Source organism: Gossypium arboreum, chromosome 11 (assembly GCF_025698485.1).
Source record: "Gossypium arboreum isolate Shixiya-1 chromosome 11, ASM2569848v2, whole genome shotgun sequence".
NCBI classification, from domain to species: Eukaryota; Viridiplantae; Streptophyta; class Magnoliopsida; order Malvales; family Malvaceae; genus Gossypium; species Gossypium arboreum.
The window spans coordinates 21092338-21114100 of record NC_069080.1 but is presented as its reverse complement, the minus strand read 5'-3'; the positions used below and the strand labels follow the sequence as shown (position 1 = coordinate 21114100).

The window sequence follows — 21763 nt, the reverse complement described above, 5'->3', positions numbered from 1 at the left end:
CCAATTCAATTAAAAATAATTAAAAAATCATTTTAAAAAATAGTAAATATAATTATGCGAGTGCTTTTTATATTTTTCCGAAATAAAGAGAAAAATATTTGAACTTCAAAAACCAAAGGCTTCAAATCCTACTTTTTGTGGGCTTAAATGGGCCTAGGATTTCAGCTCCACCCCCAAGTCACTCAACACTCTCGTAAGCCCACAAAAAGCCAATAGAGAAAGAATAGGTAGGGTTTTTTATCCCTACCACTGCGCTGCCATAAGAGTACAGGGAGAAACCAGGGAACGGGCCATAGCAGTGAGCGGCAGCTTATCTTCTTCTTTATTACAAAAATGGTTGCTTTCAGGGTAAGTTACCAATCGATACCCATTTCCATTATTTGTGTTTTTTTTTATAAAGCTGTAATGGGATTTTTTGTCTTGATTTTTATTTGGAAAAAACAAAACATAGTTTCATCAGTACCAAGTGGTGGGGCGAGGTCTCCCAACAGAAGGAGATCAGCATCCTAAGATCTACAGAATGAAGCTTTGGGCCACCAATGAAGTCCGTGCCAAATCCAAGTTTTGGTCTGTAAAATTACATTTTGCTGATCAGATTTGTTATTCTTGTTTTTTTTTACCCTTTATTTGATTTTTTTTTAAAATTTAGGTATTTTCTGAGGAAGCTGAAGAAGGTGAAGAAAAGCAATGGACAAGTTTTAGCAATCAATGAGGTATTGACCATTTCTTGTCCTTTAGATCTCTTTTGAAAGTTTTAAACCCTATAAGTGAAATGGTGTTTCATTTGTATGTTGGATGTAGTTTGAATTTTTTAGCTGCTCGAGTTAAGTTGGTTGCTTTATTTAGTGTGACATTTACATGTTGGATAAGCGATAGTCTTCGAAAGAAATATGTGAATTTCTGCTCGGGCTTGAAGTCGGAATCCAACATTCTATCTAAAAAATGTATGTACCAATCTGTTTACTTAGATCTAAAGGAAGCACTCTGCTAATGAAGGTGGCAGTTTGTTATTCAGCTGAGTTTTGTCTCTTTGGTCATTAATTGGACAGAATCAAGTACCACTGCTGATATATACCTGTGTAGGAGACAACATACATGCATATATACCTGCGTTGACAGTTGAGTACAGGGAAGAAAATAATGTTTTATACATTACATTTGTGCACTGGGGGTGGCTCAGTTGTGTTCCATTGTTATGAAGGTTGCTTGTCTAAATATATATAAACTTGATTGGTGATCATAAGTTAGCATTCTTCTTGTTTTCCTCTTGGTGGAACAGGATCACATTTGTGCTATGATCATTGAGCCAGATGCTTGAGTATTATTTTGAATCACATCTAGTGATTTAACAGATATTGATATTTTCTCATGCTATGTTTTATATTGTAGATTTTTGAGAAAAACCCTACCAAGATCAAGAACTACGGCATTTGGCTCCGATATCAAAGTCGAACTGGTTATCACAACATGTACAAGGAATACCGGGACACAACTCTCAATGGTGCAGTTGAACAGATGTACGCTGAGATGGCATCTCGTCACAGGGTGAGGTTTCCATGCATTCAAATCATCAAGACAGCTACTATCCCAGCAAAACTTTGCAAGAGGGACAGCACCAAGCAATTTCACAACTCCAAGATCAAATTCCCACTGGTATTCAAGAAGGTCAGGCCACCTACTAGGAAGCTTAAGACAACATACAAGGCTTCCAAACCCAACTTGTTTATGTAGTAGTCCATAATTGGTGATGGTAGGGTAAAAGGCCTTTTAGGTTGATTACTTGTCGTGTTAGATGGATAGCATACATCAGATTTTGAGCACTTTATGTTTACTTTTGTGGTCCCTTATGTCTTGGAAGATTTTGTAGTTTGAGAAGTTTATTTTTAATTGATTACCATGGTGAATTACTATTTATAATAATATTGGACCATTGTCTAGTTGGTGAAGTTTCTGTTGGTTATCACTTTGCTATCACAAAATACTTCCTACAAGCATAAAAAATGACTTCTAATTTTACAGTTGAAACTTTACGTCTTAAATTATTTTTGAAAGATCTAAATACCAAATTTCCCTATTAGAAATACTGTAAACAAAGTAAAAGGTACACTAAAAATGGAAATAAGTGACTGGATTTCTTCCCAGTTAAAGAGTTAAAATTCAAGATCTGCCCCAAAATTTCCCTTCTATTTTTATCAATAGTACCTCCATCAAAAAGTTTCACGTTGCTGTAAAAAGCTAAAAATACAGATGTGGACAAAACAATCTATACAAAAATCCAGTTAGTCCAAGGAAGAAGCAAGATTCTCAGACATGTCTTCTGGACTAAAAGCTCTCATATCGTCCCAGAGTTAAAGACATACAAACCTAGCAAAGCTCGATAATGCCCTTTCTCGATATCTTCTTCTTTAACCCGATGCAAAAGGAGGGCTTCAATAACAAAATCTTCCCAATCAATTTCACTGGCTTGTCTTCTCTTTCTCTTCTTCCCACCACAAGCAACTTCTGAAGAGTTAAGATTGTCACTACCATCTGAACCAGCAGAGGATGGATCCACTATCTTATTGATTCGCACCTTAGCGGCTTTAATCTTTTGCCTTCTCCTCTCATTTGCCTTGCAACCGGCAATAAAAGACGGTGGCATCATATCAAAACCTACTTCTTTTTCCAAAATTTGCTTTAGAAGAAGCTTTTTACTTAATTCTGATTTCCCACTCCACCAATCCTGACATGTATATGGCTCGAGCCCCCTCCTCTTTCGCACATGAATCTGTCCACTTTGTCCATTCAACTTCTCAGCATCAACCTCGTTTGAAAACGTTGAATAAATCAAGGACAAGCATTCATGTGAAAGCTTAAGGTTATTTCCATCATTATCACTAGATAATGTAGGAAAATCACTTCTATTCCTTACCTCAAAATATTGAGAATCACCATTTGAAAGGTTCTCATCATTCCCATATGCAGCAACTTTTTGCAAACACTCACTAATCACATCTTCCATATCAAAAGGCTCAACCCTCTCACCTCCTCCTCCAGGCACTTCCATCGACTTTAGCTCCATATACTGAATAACAAATGGTGCATACTTGACCACATTTTTCACTGAAATATCTTTACCCCATGGCAACACTTGAGCAACCCTGACAAGTGCGGCCAAGAGCTCCTTATACCTCAACTTACAAGTAGACACCACGGCATGAACATGCTCTGCCACGTCCTCGATCTTCAAACCATCCACCGCATTCAACTCGGCAACAAACGCCATCACTGCTGCCACCACCGGCAAAGGCCTCCTTCCTGTGGTCAAAGACCACTTGACAGCACAATTGACCAAAAAAATCCCTTGTTTCATCATCATCTCTTTCTTATCCTCAGCCACATTTTTCCTATTCATATAATTATTGAATTCTCTTTCAAACAAACCGGCGATACTAATCTCAGGCAAACTCAATTTCAGAAACTTAACGACACGAGCAATCATCCTACCTAATTCATAAATATCACAACCAACAGCCTTGGCAACCTCGGCGGCGGGAAAAAACTTCTTATCTCTCCTCATAACAACATAAGAACAAGCACCGATTAGAACATTAAACCAATCGCCTTCACCGAATTCCCCATCGGTGATCTCATCGATCATAGAAGTAATGTCGCTTTCAGAATAAGTTATGTCAAGCCTCAAGGCGAATTCGTGGATTAAGGTTTTGGCTTGGTAGATTTTCCTGTCTTTGTAAGAGAAGAGAGAACCGGTACCTGCGTAGCCGATGTGGATATTGGTGCCTGTGGGACCGGTGATGCCGCCGATTTGGGCTTCGTAGTTGTCGAAATCGAGGATGGTGTAGCATTTGGAGCAGACGAGGTCGCCCGTCTGGTCGTCGCGAATGGTCGAATGACTTCCGCACCTACACGGCATTTCGGTTTGGTGGTTTTCCTAATGGAATATTTGGATGTCCGGCAAAGAAGCAGAGCTGGGTGGATTTTAACGGCGGTTGGGTAGGCTAAATACCCTAAACTTTGAAAATAAAATTTGGATAATTCTCAAAATTATAAATGATGTTTGATTCAACGAAGAATTGTATATATAAATTTTAATTTCACCTAATTATACACTTGAAAATTGTGATTTAAATATATATTTAAAATTTTAATTTTGATTTAATCATATAATTTAAAAATAAATAAATCAATTTATTTTTACATTACATAAATATAATTATTTATATATGTAATATATAAATATAAAATAATATTTTAGTAATAATTATGTCAACAATTTACAAAAAATTAGATCAAATTAAAATTTCATGTATAAAATTACATAAAATTAAAATTTATATATACAATTATACATTAAACCATAATTAATGTATAATTTTAATGTTTATCTCATAAAATAAAAAAAAAAAGAAAAAAGAAAAAAAAAAAAAGGTTAATGTATTGAATCATTTGGGAAACTTATACCTTCTTGTAACTATTTTTTATTATCTAATTGATATCTAAATTTGGAAATCATAAATCAATTTGATTTTTAAGGTACATCACTAATGTCGTTAAAATATGTTGATTAATAGTATGGTAAGTGGTAACACATAACAATTTTGACATGTGGTAAAAAATAAAAATAAAATTTATCAATTTTGCCATGTGTCAAAATGAAATGTTCTCACATGTCATTATATTATTGATCGTCAGCGTCACATTAGCGCTACATCAACATATTTTAATAATATTAGTCAGGTATATAATGGAAGTATTAAATTGACTTATAATTTCTAAAATTGAGTACCAATTAAGTCAAAAGAAAAAAAAATACTAAATATAAATTATCACGTTCAAATACCTAAAACCTAAATATCAAAAGCATAACTTTTAAATTGTGGTTTTATTTGCGGGATATCAATCATGGTTGTTAATCCCATTCTGTTATTGCTCAGATCGACAACAAATTTTAAGTTTCACTCCAATGTAAATTCTGGTTGGAACTAGCTATACTGATACATACCGGTCCGAATATTGTGTACTAGTCGGTACAAAAAAATTCAATTTAAAATATATTTATTTTTTATAATTTATGTTGCTGTTGAATTATGGATTGTTATATGCATTGTTTAGGACAATCTTAGGGAAAGGTATTAAGGGGCCTTATATTAGGAGTAAGATTGTATTTAACCTCCTTTACTAATAAAAAAAAGATAAATTAATTCTTGAATGTTAAATCAAAGAGTAAAATGGGCTTTCCGTTAAAAGTTTCATTCATTTCTACCATTAAAAATTGATCCCTATATGTCAACATGAGGTACATATGACATGCTATATTTAACTGTTTGGTTATTCCATTTACCATTGTAACACCTCAATACTAGACTTGATCGCTGTGTCCGAGTTATAAAGTGTCACATTCGTTGCCAGAGCAACTACAATTGATAACATCTAATTTAATATCAATATACATTTAAATACAAGTAATTCATGCTAATTAAATAGTGCATGATCATTTTCAGACCTAATACGAGCCTACGAAATCTATTTTATTAACCTAGGGTCGAATTGGATCAAATTGTTAAGGATACGAAATTTGATGTCTCGACTTTGGGGGTTTCCACATTGTGACGTGACTCTCTGAATATGGTTCGTCGTGACTTTAAGGCTGCATCGTCGCAATGTGAGCCCTGAACTGATTCTCGTTGCGGCTACGGCGTACCCCTTGCAATTCAAGAATTTCAATTTGGTACCTAAATGAATCATACCAAAACTTCACCAACAAAATATACACTAATCTAAGGACTTCAATTTCAGTCATTCACCATTAAAGCAAGCCTAAAATACAAGGTTCAAACATTAACACTCATCAATTCACAAAATCAACACATATGCATTTACAACTTAACCATTTGTGATATTAAACAAAATGTCCCTAGGTACATGCCGTAAGGCCAAAATGAAACACTTTACAAACTTTTTTGAGTCAAAAATGGTAGTCTGGATGTTGACTTCAAGTTCTGGGGGTTTGAGGAATACCTGAACTTGTGCACAGATAAAACAAATTGAACGTTGAACAATAGGGCCTAGTGGCAGGGGCAAAGCCAAGGGGGTTAGCATGGGCCCTGACCCTCCTAAAATGTAAATTTGCTCTTTTGGCCCTTAAAATTTTTTAAAAATTTTAAATTAGTAAAGGTAAAATTGTACTTTGGCCCCCCTAAAAATATAAAAATTTGATTTAATCCTTTACAAATTATAAAGATATAAATTATAAAAAATTAAAATTTTATCCGGCCCTCCCTAAAAATTTGTTTTGGCTTCGCCCCTGCCCGGTGGTACCTATATGATTCAAGAAATTATAAATTAGTATAAAAGTATGGTAATAAGTATGTGAACTCAAATTGTAACTTGTATAAGTTTATATAGATATATACATGAAAGTGTGCATATCCTATTAGGTAAGCCCATTTGCTTAACATTTCAACATTTTCATCAAAGCTATACTTTTGCTGCCCACCTTTCAATTTCATACATAACAAAGGCATTACTTTAATCAACTTGTCATGATCTATTCCATTACTTACCTTATACTTATTGGTCAATCCGTTTCTGGAGTTTACCTACTCGTTCACATTCGTTTCAGCCCCTAAGGCTCGATTCCATTTGCTTTGCATAATAAGATGCATACTTCTCCTTTCAAATTCATATATGAACATATTCAAAATCTCAAGCATCATATTAGTTCATTTCAATATAAGTTGCCAAACTTATTATTAATGACCCCTATTAACCTAACTCAAATTTCAAGACGAATACACAGAATAGACAACCTGCATCTCAATTTAGCACCGTAGTGCATCATCGAATATACTAAAGGAAAGTTATCGACACACATAGTGTATCATCGAGCAAGCTGAAGCAATTATACTAGCACACGAGGTGCATCATCTGATGAACCAAAATAATTATACTGACATGCATAGTGCATCATTGGACAAATTGAAGCAATCATGCTTATATGTAAGTGCATCATCAAATGTTCTGAAGCAAATATACTGGCATGTAAGTGTTGGAAAATCATCGGTGCAATTCCCAAGACACCCTGAACCGTCGCTATTTTGCCCGAATGGGCCTGGCTTGTTCAACTACGTTGGTTCAATCTAGTCTAATTTCATACACCGAGCCTGATTCAATCAATTTTAGGTCTCAATCTTGGTTTTTGGTTCTCGAGTCCAATTTTCAAGTTCAAATACCCATTAGGCCAATTGTCTGACTTGAAAATTAATTTCTAATAATATCATATTCATTTTAATTAATTTGATTAATTTAATTTTACTTGATAAAAAATAAATTTCCCAAAAATCATTGAGATTTTCCAAATTAATTTTCCAAGAAAATTATTTTATCAAATTCTCTAGTTGAACAAATTCTCAATTAAATTATTTCCAAAGTCATAGAATTTTCTTCTAACTCAAACGTAGTCTGATCAAGCTTTTATTAAGCTAATGGAAGAACCAATGAAACATATACAATTAGACTCGAGTAATTGCAATTACGTCTAGAAGCATCGTTCCAATAATTCGTAATTTACTTAACCATTGAGTCAGTCCATAAGAAGTACTATGATTGAAAACTCCTTATTGTATACTCTTTATGAAAACAATTCATCCAACTGTTTTGTCCAATGACCTCGTCATGTATGTGTTACATTTATATGATATCTTTGATTCCTTTGAGTTGAATTCGTTCACTCAATACAATCATGTTTTATCTCATTGTCACCATTGTGTCTTCTTAATGATTAATATGATCATTGTTAACTAATGACTGCGATAAATTACTTGTTTGAGAACAAGTAACGGTAACCACGTTCCATATTTATCAATCCACACAATGCCAATGAGAGGATATCATAAACTCTTTAATCAAGCTATGACTTCCGTTGTTGCTAGTAAAGCCATGCCATACACAAGTCATGTACCCAACATATTAGTTATCGACTCGATCATCTTTAGAGCATAAGCTTCTACTTTTATCAAATCACATGAGTTACATACGTATGGTTAGTGACTAACTCAGGATTTAGGTAAGTCATACCATGAACGTTAGAAGTGAATCAGTTCACAAACCGATTCAGAATTAATTCAACTTAGGTTCAATCCAATGTATCATTCTTCCAATGAGTATATCTATATCTCTTCCCGTGGAGTTAACTACTCCGATAGCCAAGACTAGTCATCTCCCTAATTGGAATTGTAGACGACATAATAATCCTTCTAAGTATTTGAATCAAATGCTTACTTTGATTCTTTTACGGAATTATAAACTCGTTTAGATTATTTACTGAAGTAAGTTATTTTTCTTGTAATGTAAACGTTCTTACAGTGCCACTTATCATCAGTTTGAACTTAGACAATCAATAAGCTAATATTTGCTTGTCACAATTCCGCTATATATGCAAAACATGAAAGACAAAAACACACAAGATATAATAGTGAAATGTAAAATTAACTTTATCTATTTATTCATCATTCAAATACATAGAAAATAATTACATGTTTACTACAATATGGACACATTTCCCAACAATTTTTGCATCATCGAATATACCGAAGCAATTATACTAGTACATAAGTGTATCATAAAATAAACCAAAACAAATATATTGGCACGTAAATGCATCATCTGCTAAATCGAAGTATAAACATGTACAGTTAATAGAGTAACCAATTTTCAATTTCATCACATAGTTTAATTCACATCTCATCATTCTCAATCCAACATCAATTCATCATATAATATAACATAATTCATCTCAATTTCACATAAATTTCCTATATCAGTTAAGTCATACAACTTTCTATTCTATTCAATTTAGTCTTTGTCTCGATATTCAATTTCAACCATAACATTTTAACTTATTAATCATTAATAACTCACCTCAGCATTATATAATGCAAAATGTCTTGAATATGCAATAATTAGGTTGATCTCGGGTCATATAAATACAAATCAAAAGCTCGTGTCACTCGTCGTTGGCTCTCACCTTTCATTTCCCTCTCGATAGTCTTGCGTCGTCTTTGTCTACGAATAATAATTCAATAATAACACAATACCAAATTTCATATCAAATCACATTCAAATTCAAAGTCATACATATTTTGCAATTTATTCAATTTAGTCCATAAACCTTTACTCATTAGGGACCTCTTATTTTCTATTCCTACTGAAATTTCATAATAGTTTTACAATTTTTTAAATTTGATCCCTAATGTACAAAATCAACAATTAAGCTTTACAATTTAATCAATTTAATCAATTTTTAATTTGAGCTTAATTTCTATCAAATTCATACCTAATTCTTCAAGAAAACAATGATAACTTTTTAAAACTTTAACAATTTCACAAATTGATACACGGGCTAGCTAAATCAAGCTCCCATAACCTCAAATCTACAAAAATTATAAGAAAAATGACTTAATTGAACTTACCGAATTGATGGTCAAAAGCTTACGATTTTGAAGCTTTTCTTTAGGTTTTTCTTTCTAATATTTTCGATGGTTTAGGGGGAAGATGACAACTTCCCACTAGTGTTTTCTTTATATACTAACATTAACTCCTTAATTAAGCTTAATTAATCATGATTTATGCTTTAATTAAACTAATTTTGATTAATAAATTAACCTTAAACCATTCATCATTACCGTACACTAAGTAATTGAAAAAATTGGTTTAATAACTATTTTAGTCCTTAGGGTAATTGTTATTTAAGTCCTCAATCCATTTCCTAATTAAAAATTTATAGTGATTGGACTTTTACAATTTAGTCACTGAACCTTAATTATTCACAATTTTAGCTAAATCGCTTAACCAAATTTCAATTCATCAATATATTAACTCCATAAATATCCAGATTTAATATTTACAAACTCATTTTATGAAAACGAGGTCTCAAAATCGTATTTTTTGACACCATTAAATTTTGGATCGTTACAGCCACGCCAATTTTTAATAATAGAAATATGTGATTTTTTTTTAATTACAAAAATGATTGGTTTCCTCTTTTATCTAACTTATAGAACTAATTTGCTCATTTTTTGAATAAAAGAGGGCAAAATGCAATTTGACTCCTAGTACATGGGTCTCCATAATACTTTTACCAATGTTCTTATTGTTTAATTTAGGCTTAATGGCTTATTTGACTTTCCAACTTTACAAAAAAAAAAAATTATTTTAGCCCTCCATTCAATTTTTTATCTTTTTTAACCCTTAAACTTGCGATTTCTGTCAACTCACATGGATTGACCACGTACTAAAGAATATTGTTTAATGGTGGATTGTATTTGTGAAACTTATTAAAGAATATTTTATTTTTTACGTAATTGATGAGTATTTTATATTAGGGATTTATTTAATCTTATTATTTGATATTTGTAAATATTTTTTTATATATACATATCAATTTTTTTAAAAATAGCAATAAATCCAAAATAGTATAGCGAAACAAACTGGATTGATACATATTAGTACTGATAGAAAAATAGTACCCATCGTTATAGTATGGACTACCTTACTATCAACATAAAGGGAAAAAGTTTTATTGGATTATGAAAAAACATTTTATTTGCGGACTATAAATTGTTTCAAAACTTTAAACTCTCCTAATAATTTTTGTATTATGTCTAGGTTATAGATTTAGGCTTCATTTGATTTCTAAAATTAATTTTATTTTCCTTATTAGAAAATAATTTTTATTTTTAAAAATTAAAAAACAAGTTTGATAAATAAAAGAATTATTTTAACAATAAAACACATTTGGTAACTATTTTTCTATAATAGAAATATAGGAAATAAAAAAAATATTTATCGTCAACTAGGATACCAAATTTAATATTTAAAAATTGTTAAAAATATATTTTTACATTTATATGAGTTTGAATATGGGATCATTGTTTTTATTATTATTTTCATTTTTACAAAATATTTTTAATAAAATAACTTTTTATTGTTTTCTAATTTTTACACTTTTTCATTTTCTATAAATCATTTTTAAAATAGTCAACTAAACACGATTTCTCAAGTGTTCTCAAATTTCTAAGAAAATGAAAATAAAAGAAGACTTTTATTTCTTAAAACCAAACAGAGCCTTTCAGAATTCATTATTGACCAAATGATAGCCAATAGATTCATTATTTTGAATTATGCTATTTCCAAAATTTTATGTGAGAAATATATTATCACACATGTAATGACATGTCAACTTGTTATTATACATATTGCTCACATCAAAGCTAATTATTGGATTCAACCACTGTTGTTTATATCAAAACTAAAATTTAAAATTTAGAAGCATAGAGGTTAAAAGTAATCAAATTGGATAACTTGGATTAAATGTACAACTTAACACATAGTACATGATTAATAGCAAAATTTAACCACACACATTTAATTCTATTGTTTAGATTAGGACAAAATTTAAAATTCAAAAATATAAAGCACATAAACTAAAATTGACCAATTAAAATATTGAAATTAAATCTATAATTTACGATAATTAAGTGAATAATAGCAGATTTTGACATAAAAATAACACTTAAAAGAGAGTTGGAGGTACTTTAAAAAAGAAAAATAAAGGACAAAAGGGTTAAAAGTACCTAAAAGGTCCTTCTATTATAGGGACCGGATAAAAATGGTCCATCTATTATTAAATAAAATAATTTAGTTATTATATTATTTAAAAGAATAAATAAGTCTAAATTGTATCGAGTTAACAATTCTTGTATAAAAATGTCTTAAAAGTTATTTTTAATAGCAATTCAATTCTAAATAAAAATTTCATTTACAAAATCATAGAAACTTTAAAAATATTAAGTTTATTAAACAATAAATGTTAAATCTATTCCAATTTGATCTTGTTAGATTCTTTTTACAAGTACATGGATTAACTTAATCTAGTTAATAGTAAAGGGACTAATTTGATCAGGTCCTTATGATAGAGGGACCTTTCAAGTACATTCACCAAGGAAAAAGGGGCTATAAAGCAAAGTCCTCATGGTAAAAAACCTCTCCAATCACTTGGAATTTTGATATTGAGTAATCTAAGCAACTAAAGACAATTAATCACGATAATTAATATTTTCTAACAATAGTATATAATTTTGATTAAATAATAACAAATCAAGCTTTCAATGTTGACATATTTTATTTCCTTTTATCATTCCGTAAGTCCCATAGGTTTCATCCAATAGAATTTTTCTGTAACAAATATATATATATATATAATTTTTAAAAAAAATTACAAAAAATAGATCAAAAGTCAAAGATATAAACTTATTATTTAACCACCTGAAACTTTGAAACTTAGCTCTCCTCTCTATATATGTATATATAAATTGAATATAATGTTAACAGGTTTACCTTGAACTATGATTTTTTTTAGCCCATTTGATATCAGACTTTAGCCTCAAATGATACCCAGTATTTATAAAAAGGAGATCCTGAAAATGGCTTTCAGATCAAGATGTTGACTGTAGAGCAATTTATGGTAATAATGAATTTGCTTTAAGAGGTGAACTTCAAGACACCTACCAATGGCGATAGTTCTGTAACAATGAAAAGTACTGATGGTACATAGAATTGAAGCGGTCTCACTGGACAACAAACAATACTTCTTACGAAGGAAACTCAATTATCCTATAACAGTAAACCTGCAATCTCATTAGGGGAAAATGATACTATTTACAAACAAGCCTTGTAGAAGAATGGAAGTGAAACTGGTATTTGTTTATTCATGTATTCAAACCAACCCCATAACTAATATCCACTTCCAGTACCTCCCCCCTTTTTACTTCCCAATTCAATACAAAAACTGCTTTAATGCTGCTTGCAGTTGCCTTCAGAGACACAGAGTAAATTCTTAGAATAGAAGGTCGCCCTGCCCCACTCATTACCCTCTCTTCTCAGAAACCTGAGTCCAGTAATAAGCAACTACTCTGAAACCATGACTCCCAAACTATCAAAGAAGCTGAAGAGTGAGTGCTTTATCTGGTGCCAGCGGGGGAAACTGCTTTCAACGAGATAGAAGATATATGCATTTGGATTTGGGTCAAAATGAATATAGAGGCAGTTTAAGAACCTTGAATTTGTTCTTCACTTTCATTGCAGCTCGATGAATCCCGTGAAAAAAAAGCTGTGTTTCTTTTCTTCTCTTCAGGATTCATGCGCATTTTGTCTTCTTTTAGTTCACTTTTCTTTAGAAGAAAGAAAAAAACAGTAGGCAACAGTGGCTGCATCTTATGGCAATTTGATGAACCCTCAGGTTGCTTGGTTTGCAAGTATCAATTATATTAATAGAAGGTCATGTCAAGCATACGTGTACATAAAATTAAGAAGAAAAATAAAAAGAATGCTTGAATAAAGTTCTATTCCTAATCGATGAACTCGTATTCTTTAGAACCATAACCAAAATTTTTAACTGTAAATGAAGAAATAGCATCATAAACTGTCACAAAGCGTGCATAATTAAAAACAAAGTTAAACAGCTGACTAGTGGACTCCATTTTTCTTTTGCTGAATAAACAAGTAGTTTAATGTAAGGAAGTCAGTTTAATTCCTTCAATTCATAACTTGCAATCGATTCAATATCACTGTTATCTATAATTGGATAGGTTAATCAGAAATGTATTGTGCAATAGCAGATATTCCAGAGTTACCTTCTACACCGTCACTGTCTGCTCTAGATTTGTGTTGAGGAACAAAGGCACACAACGACGCCTTATAAGAATCTGCTTTCTCTTGAAGTTCCAAAGCACGCTCTAGCATCAACTCCACTTCACCCATCACAGGCCGTGAATTTACCTCTCGACAAGTACAGGAATAGGCGATGTCGATGAAGATAAAGAAGCACTCTGTCACCATCTGCCCCATCAAATATAGATCTATGATACTACAAAGGGTTCCATCTAAAACTGACTGACGGGCCCAATAAGCTAGATGACATTCATTCTCGTTCAAACGCTGGCGATCGATTGGCTTTCTAGCACACAGCACTCCGAATAAAACAATGCATATATCCAGCCTCTGCTTCCATGGAAGCGGATCATACCCAGAACCATAGAGATGATTGTTGGGAGTGGGTCCCACTATGTGGGAAACCCATAATTTCTGCCACATTTTATTGTCTCTTTTTTGGTTTTGTCAAAAGTCATTTTTTTGGGGCTTTTAACGGGTGATGTGGGCAGAAATTTTTGAGAGCCAAAAAAAAAAAAAATCTCAAATTAAAACAGAGAGAAAGAGAGAAGAAAATTTTAGTTTTTCAAGTTTGGTGCAGCAGTGATCAACTCTTCGATCGAAGGTTCATTCGTGGTTCGATTGAGCTGATTTTTGGACAGCAGCTAGGCGATAAGGTGTTCTTGACTTTGTACGGTCAGATTTTTCATCCGAGTCTTGTAGCTTCAAAAATACCCGTTTTTCAGTAGCTGCGTTTTTGGTGATATTCTCTCATTTTTCTCTCTTTTGCTAAAGATTATATATTGTTAGCCTTGTTGGAGTTGAATGCTTGTTGTAGGCTTGATATTGTGATCTTGTAGTTGAACATTTAATGATAGTGGAGCTCTTGATCGGACTCTAAAGTCCTGTGGTTTTTACCCTTGATTTAGAGGGGTTTTCCACGTAAAAATACCGGTGTCTCTATTTATTTTTGTTGTGGTTGCATTAGTCGATTTGTGGTTGATTAAGGTTGCTAGAGAACATATTTTGTGCTATTGTGCTTGCCATAATTTTTGACAGGAGTTATAGGGTGAGAAAGAACACCGGTTGTGCTTTCGCTTTGTTTCGGTTGTTCAGTTTCTTCCCAATAAACTGGTATCAGAGCTTGGTTATTGTGTCAGATAATTATGAAAATTAATACGAGCAAGATGATTATGTTGAATGGCACAAATTATCAACTTTGGCGGAATAAAATGAAGGATTTGTTGTTTGTGAAGGCTTTGCATCTTAGGTCTTTACTACTCAAAACCCGATTCGAAAAGTGATGAAGAATGGGAATTTGAGCATCAACAAGTGTGTGGCTTTATTCGCAATTTGTTGAAAAAATGTTTACAACCACATTGATCGGAGACACATGCTCGAACATTGTGGGAGAAGCTTGAAAGCTTGTGCGCTTGAGGTCGGGCAATAACAAGTTGTTTTCTTTGAAGAAAATGATGGTATTGAAATATAAAGAAGGAATGTCTATAGCTGACCATGTTAGTGAATTTCAAAGTGTGATGAATCAGTTGCTTGGTATGGGTGTCAAATTTGATGACGAGATTTTAGGACTTTGGTTGCTTGCTACTCTACCAGACTCTTGGGAGACCTTTCGGGTCTCACTCATTAATTCTGCCCCATAGGGTATTATTACTTTGGATTTGGCTAAGAGTGGTATGTTGAATGAAGAGGTTAGAAGAAGATCTTAGGGTTCTACATCACAGTCCGAGGTGTTGGTTATCGAGAACAGGGGGAGGAACAGAGACAAAGATGGAAAGGGTAGAGATAAAAGCCGAAGCAAGTCAAGATCGAGATACAAGAATCTTAAGTGTCATCATTGTGGTAAGAAAGGTCATATCAAGAAATATTGCTTCAAGTGGAAGAAAGAGAACAAAGGTGGTGGTGATAAACACGATCGGAATGACGATGAAAAATTCGAGCGTGTTGCTACTATTACTCGTGAAGATCTGTTAGTTATTTGTGATGAGAATTTGGTCAACCTAGCATGCGACGAGACTAGTTGGATGATTGATACTGGTGCATCACTTCATGTCACGTCGAGGAAGGAATTCTTCACATCTTATACTCCTGGTGATTTTGGGGTATTGAATATGGGTAATGACGGTTTGGTTTCGGTTATTGGTATGGGAGATTTTAGCTTGGTGAGTAATAATGGAACAAAGTTAACTCTCAAGGATCTCAGACATGCACTGGATATCCGTTTGAATTCAATTTCTGCAGGAAAGCTTGATGATGAGGGATTCTGTAACACCTTCAGTGAGGGGCAGTGAAAGCTGACTAAAGGCTCATTGGTTGTGGCTCGAGGAAAGAAGAGCTCAAAATTGTACTTGATGCAAGCTTTGACTTCTCGAGAAATGGTGAATGTGACAGTGAATGACAGCTTAACTGAGTTGTGGCATAAACGACTTAGTCACATGAGTGAGAAGGGGCTTAACTGTTTAGTGAAGAAGAATCAACTTTCGGGTTTAAAGAATGCTACACTGAAGAATTGTGCTCATTGTCTAGCAGGAAAACAGAGAAGAGTTTCATTTAGAAGCCATCCTCCTCATAGAAAATCAGAATTGCTAGAGTTGGTCCATTCAGATATTTGTGGTCCGATAAAAGTAAGATCACATGGTGGTGCATTTTATTTTGTGACTTTCATTGATGATTGTTCAAGAAAGCTATGGGTTTACACTTTGAAGTCTAAAAATTAAGTCTTTGAGGTGTTTAAATAGTTTCAAGCATCAGTTGAAAGGGAAACAGGGAAAAAGTTGAAGTGCATTCGTACTGATAATGGTGGCGAGTACACAGGGTCGTTTCATGAGTATTGTCTGTGATAGGGAATCAGACATCAGAGAACACCACCAAAGACTCCACAGTTAAATAGGTTAGCTGAAAGAATGAATCGAACATTGATTGAGAGAGTTAGATGTTTGTTGTCAGATGCAAAGTTGCCAAGATCATTTTGGGCTGAAGCTTTGAATACAGTGACACATGTGATAAATCTGTCTCCTAGTGTTCCTTTGAAAGGTGATGTGCCAGATAGAGTTTGGTTTGGTAAAGACGTGTCATATGATCACCTACGTGTATTCGGTTGTAAAGCATTTGTTCATGTTCCAAATGATGAAAGATCCAAGTTGGATGCCAAGGCTCGACAATGCATTTTTATTGGTTATGGTCTAGATGGTGAGTTTGGTTATAGACTCTATGATCCAGTTCAGAAGAAACTCGTGAGAAGCAGAAATGTTGTCTTCATTGAGGATCAGACCATTGATGACATTGATAAGACGGAAAAAATGGATTCACAAGGTAATGGTAACTTGATCGATATGAATCCGGTTCCCCTAGACTCTTCACCAGATCCTATCCAGGATGATGTGCATGATGATGTTAGTGGTGACCATCAGACTATAGGTGACTTTGATACTCCTATGGATGATGTTGTGAATGATCAACAACAAGCACCTATAGCTCCACCAGCAGTTCCACTTCGAAGGTCTTCCAGAGATCGACGATCTTCTGTCAGGTATTCTCCTGATGAATATGTTCTTTTGACTGACGGGGGAGAACCTGAATGTTATGAAGAGGCTATGGAGAGTGAATGCAAAGATTAGTGGGTTGAAGCGATGAAAGACGAACTTCAATCCTTGCATGAGAACCATACCTTTGAATTGGTGAAATTGCCTAAGGGCAAAAGAGTTTTGAAGAATCGGTGGGTTTACAGGTTGAAGCAAGAAGAGAAGTCTTCATCTCCACGATACAAAGCTAGATTGGTCGTCAAGGGTTATACTCAGAAAAAGGGGGTTGATTTTGAAGAAATATTTTCTCCGGTTGTAAAGATGTCCTCTACAAGAACTATACTGAGTTTGGCAGCTTGTTATGACTTAGAGGTTGAACAAATGGATGTGAAAACAACTTTTCTTCATGGTGACTTGGAAGAAGAGCTTTACATGGAGCAGCTAGAGGGTTTTGTTGCACAAGGGAAAGAGAACTATGTGTGCAGATTGAAGAAGAGCTTGTATGGTTTGAAACAAGCTCCAAGACAATGGTACAAGACGTTTGAGTCTGTTATGGGGGAGCAAGGCTACAAGAAGACTACTTCTGATCATTGTGTATTTGTTAAGAGATTCTCTGGTGATGATTTTATTATTCTTTTTCTCTATGTTGATGATATGCTTATTGTTGGTCAGAATGCTTCTAGAATTGAGAAGTTGAAACAAGAGTTGAGTAAATCCTTTGCAATGAAGGATTTGGGGCCAGCAAAGCAAATTCTTAGCATAAGATTGACACGTGATAGAAAGGCTAAGAAATTATGGTTATCGCAAGAGAGGTATATTGAGAAAGTACTTCAAAGGTTTAGTATGGACAAAGCTAAACTAGTGAATACTCTCTTTGCTATGCACTTTAGATTGAGTGTTAAGCATGGTCCTTCCACAGAAAAGGAGAAGGAAGAGATGCAGAAAATTCCTTACTCTTCAGCCGTGGGTAGTTTGATGTACACAATGGTTTGCACGAGACCAGACTTGGCTTATGCTGTTGGTACAGTTAGTCGGTTTCTTTCTAATCCAGGCAGAGAGCATTGGAATGCAGTGAAGTGGATTATGAGATATCTTCGTGGCACTTCCAACTTGAAACTTTGTTTCGGCAATGAGAAACCTGTTCTTGTTGGGTATACAGATTCAGACATGGCCAGAGACATTGACTCGAGGAGATCTACTTCAAGTTACTTAATCACTTATGCAGGGGGAGCTGTGGCATGGCAATCAAGACTGCAAAAGTGTGTTTCATTGTCCACCACCGAATCAGAGTTCATTGCAGCAACCGAAGCGTGTAAGGAGATGTTTTGGATGAAGAAGTTTGTGCATGAGCTTGGTTTTACTCAGGAGAAGTATGTCTTGTATTGTGATAGCCAGAGTGCTATTCATCTTGGTAAGAACTCAACTTTTCATGCTAGATCTAAGCATATTGATGTGAGGTACCATTGGATACGAGATGTTCTTGAAGCTAAGCTGTTAGAGCTTGAGAAGATACACACTAATGATAATGGTGTTAATATGTTGACGAAGGCCTTACCAAGAGGAAAGTTTGAAGCATGTTGTTTGACCTCCGGCATGGAGGCATTCCCCACATAGTTGGAGGGGGAAATTTATTGGGTGTGGGTCCCACTATGTGGGAAACCCATAATTTCAGCCACATTTTATTGTCTCTTTTTTGGTTTTGTCAAAAGCCATTTTTTGGGGCTTTTAACAGGTGATGTGGGCAGAAATTTTTGAGAGCCAAAAAAAAAAATCTCAAATTAAAACAGAGAGAAAGAGAGAAGAAAATTTCAGTTTTTCAAGTTTGGTGCAGCAGTGATCAACTCTTCGATCGAAGGTTCATCTGTGGTTCGATTGAGCTGATTTTTGGACAGCAGCTAGGCGATAAGGTGTTCTTGACTTTGTACGGTCGGATTTTTCATCCGAGTCTTGTAGCATCGAAAATACCTGTTTTTCAGCAGCTGCGTTTTTGGTGATATTCTCTCATTTTTCTTTCTTTTGCTAAAGATTACATATTGTTAGCCTTGTTGGAGTTGAATGCTTGTTGTAGGCTTGATATTGTGATCTTGTAGTTGAACATTTGATGATAGTAGAGCTCTTGATCGGACTCTAAAGTCCCGTGGTTTTTACCCTTGATTTAGAGGGGTTTTCCACGTAAAAATACCGGTGTCTCTATTTATTTTTGTTGTGGTTGCATTAGTCGATTTGTGGTTGATTAAGGTTGCTAGAGAACATATTTTGTGCTATTGTGCTTGCCATAATTTTTGACAGGAGTTATAGGGTGAGAAAGAACACCTGTTGTGCTTTCGCTTTGTTTCGATTGTTCAGTTTCTTCCCAACAATGATCACGTAGTGTCCCATTTCTCATGTATTAATACACAACTATCATCTCACCCTTATCATTGCAGAACCCTATAAGAGGTACTATACGTTGGTGGTGAAGATGGCAGAGCAACAGCAGTTCAGTTTGGAACTCATTAAATCCTTGTGAAAACTCTGGATCTAAGCATTTGATAGCAGTAATCAAGTTCCCATCATTGAAAAACCCTTTGTACACAATGTTGGTAATGCAAAGAAATTGAAAAAAAAAAGAAAAGAGAGATGATACCCTGTTGAATTTTAGTGAAAACTTTATTTGAGTTATTTCCCTGAAGTTCAATAAATTCTATTTTTCATGAGTACTTGTAGTACAAATTTGTGAGATTATAATTGCATGCCCTTTGAAAATTATAATTCAAATTTGTAACAATGAATTTTCCATTTTTGGATTCCCTTAGAGAAAGTGGACTTTTCTTACTAGAAAGTTTTGGTTTTTATCTTGTGTTTGGTCTTAAATAGAGTTCATTTTTTAAGTATCTGAGAGTTCAATAATAGCGTAGAAGACCATTTGCTTGAAAGCTAGAAGGATTTAAACACTAACTTTAAATCCAAGATTAAACAAATCTCCTTAACTTGAAAATATGAATACTAAATTTGGTGAAATTTATTACTATAGATATCACAATCAAGGTCCAGTTTTGTGAAAAATTCTAAAATTTCTCTGTGCAAATAAAACTATTTTCCATAACTTGTTTTTCCAACATTTACACCCCTTTTGCTAGGTCACAAGAATCTATACTTCGTGTTGGATATTCACTTAGCACTTTTAGCTTAAATTTTTCTTAAAATCCTTCTTTTCATGCTTCCTTTCATGCTCCCTAATGAAGCTTCACTCTTAAGGTCATGTTTGATTGGAAAATAACTCCATTCATTCGAATACATATATCCATTCAAATGGATTTGAGCCAATAGTTGATCTGTCATCTTGGGGTCATCAAATATTATGTTTTGAATATTGCAGAAAGCTTTATCAATATAAAAAACTCTTAATAATAACGATTTTAACAATGCTTACTATAATGGCAACTATAAATAAAAATAGAACACAATAAGAGAAAAACAACTTCTCTCATCCTTCTGTTCTTTAGATTCTGTTGTTTTGCGAAATTACACAAGAGGAAAATTCTGTCTAGGAGATTGAGTTTTAAGCAAAACTATCTATGACCTCTCCAATCTTTCATTTGAATTGTACCTAGTGTGGCTTTGTCGGTTTTCTTCCATTTTATTTTTCGATCAACTACTTTTGTTTTTTCAATTTCAATTTTTTTCAAAAAGAGTAATATTAATTGTTTTCTACCTTCTTTATTCAAGTGTATGAATATTGAAATACTGTGTTAACCTTTAAAGGCTACGCCCACTACATGATTATGTCGACTAGGGTGAATTTGCTTCTAAAACAGTGGTCCTTCCACGACACAATGATTTCTTTATTTGTTTACACTCAGTTTGGTTTCCTACCAGCGCTAACAATTTTATTTTGTAGTAGATATTTCCAACACGCAGATCCAAAACCACATACGCTGATAATAAATCTAGATCAAAGTTGTAGGTTTGCAGATTTTATCTCAACTAGAGAAAATCGGTGGCCTACTTCTTCAGGAAGAGCCAGTCTAGCTAGTTACTCATCTCCCTCACTTAATTTCAATTTGTATTACCTGTTTCTTTCTTAAAGATATTGAAAAAACTTGAAAGAAAACACAGAGGATCTCCCATGTTGGAAGCAGATAAGCAGCAAAGGAGTTGGGAGGCGTAACTCTATACTTGATTTCTATTTGAGGTGTTAATATGTATTTTTATTAGTCCTGCAGTGTGAAATGTACTTTAACGATGGTTTACCCCTTTAGGCGGATGTTTGACACTTACCAAGGAAGAAAAGACTGACAAATAGGAGAATAATAGAAGAAACAAAAAATGTCTACTTATTTTATTGAAAATTCTAATATCTCAACAGAAACAAGTCTCAATATTAATACAATAAGTCTTTTCTTAGCATATTAGTTAAAAAAATTTGTGAGGGTTTAAAGGAAAGTGGGTAGGATTCATGTAAAAACACCCAAAGAAAAGAAATCTACAGTGATAAAAATCAATTTAATGGTACAACTTTGGTGAGTGAAAATTTA

The 21763-nt window shown here is 33.7% G+C and overlaps 3 protein-coding genes across 3 annotated transcripts; 1 reads left to right on the top strand and 2 right to left on the bottom strand.

The window, feature by feature from the left end:
• Nucleotides 1-180: 180 nt before the first annotated feature.
• LOC108474179 (60S ribosomal protein L18a-like) lies at nucleotides 181-1946 on the top strand. The gene is made up of 4 exons (XM_017776102.2): nucleotides 181-348; nucleotides 452-567; nucleotides 650-713; nucleotides 1390-1946. The coding sequence occupies exons 1-4, from the start codon at nucleotides 334-336 to the stop codon at nucleotides 1729-1731; spliced, it is 537 nt and encodes a 178-aa protein (XP_017631591.1). The 5' UTR covers nucleotides 181-333; the 3' UTR covers nucleotides 1732-1946.
• LOC108474178 (plant-specific TFIIB-related protein PTF2) lies at nucleotides 1657-4074 on the bottom strand. Its single transcript, XM_017776100.2, has one exon. It carries the CDS (start codon nucleotides 3911-3913, stop codon nucleotides 2333-2335), a length of 1581 nt encoding a protein of 526 aa, XP_017631589.1. The 5' UTR covers nucleotides 3914-4074; the 3' UTR covers nucleotides 1657-2332.
• Nucleotides 4075-13647: 9573 nt separating this feature from the next.
• On the bottom strand, nucleotides 13648-14151 carry LOC108471441 (receptor-like protein kinase FERONIA). The gene has a single exon (XM_017773058.1). The coding sequence runs from the start codon at nucleotides 14149-14151 to the stop codon at nucleotides 13648-13650; it is 504 nt and encodes a 167-aa protein (XP_017628547.1).
• Between the last annotated feature and the right edge of the window lie 7612 nt (nucleotides 14152-21763).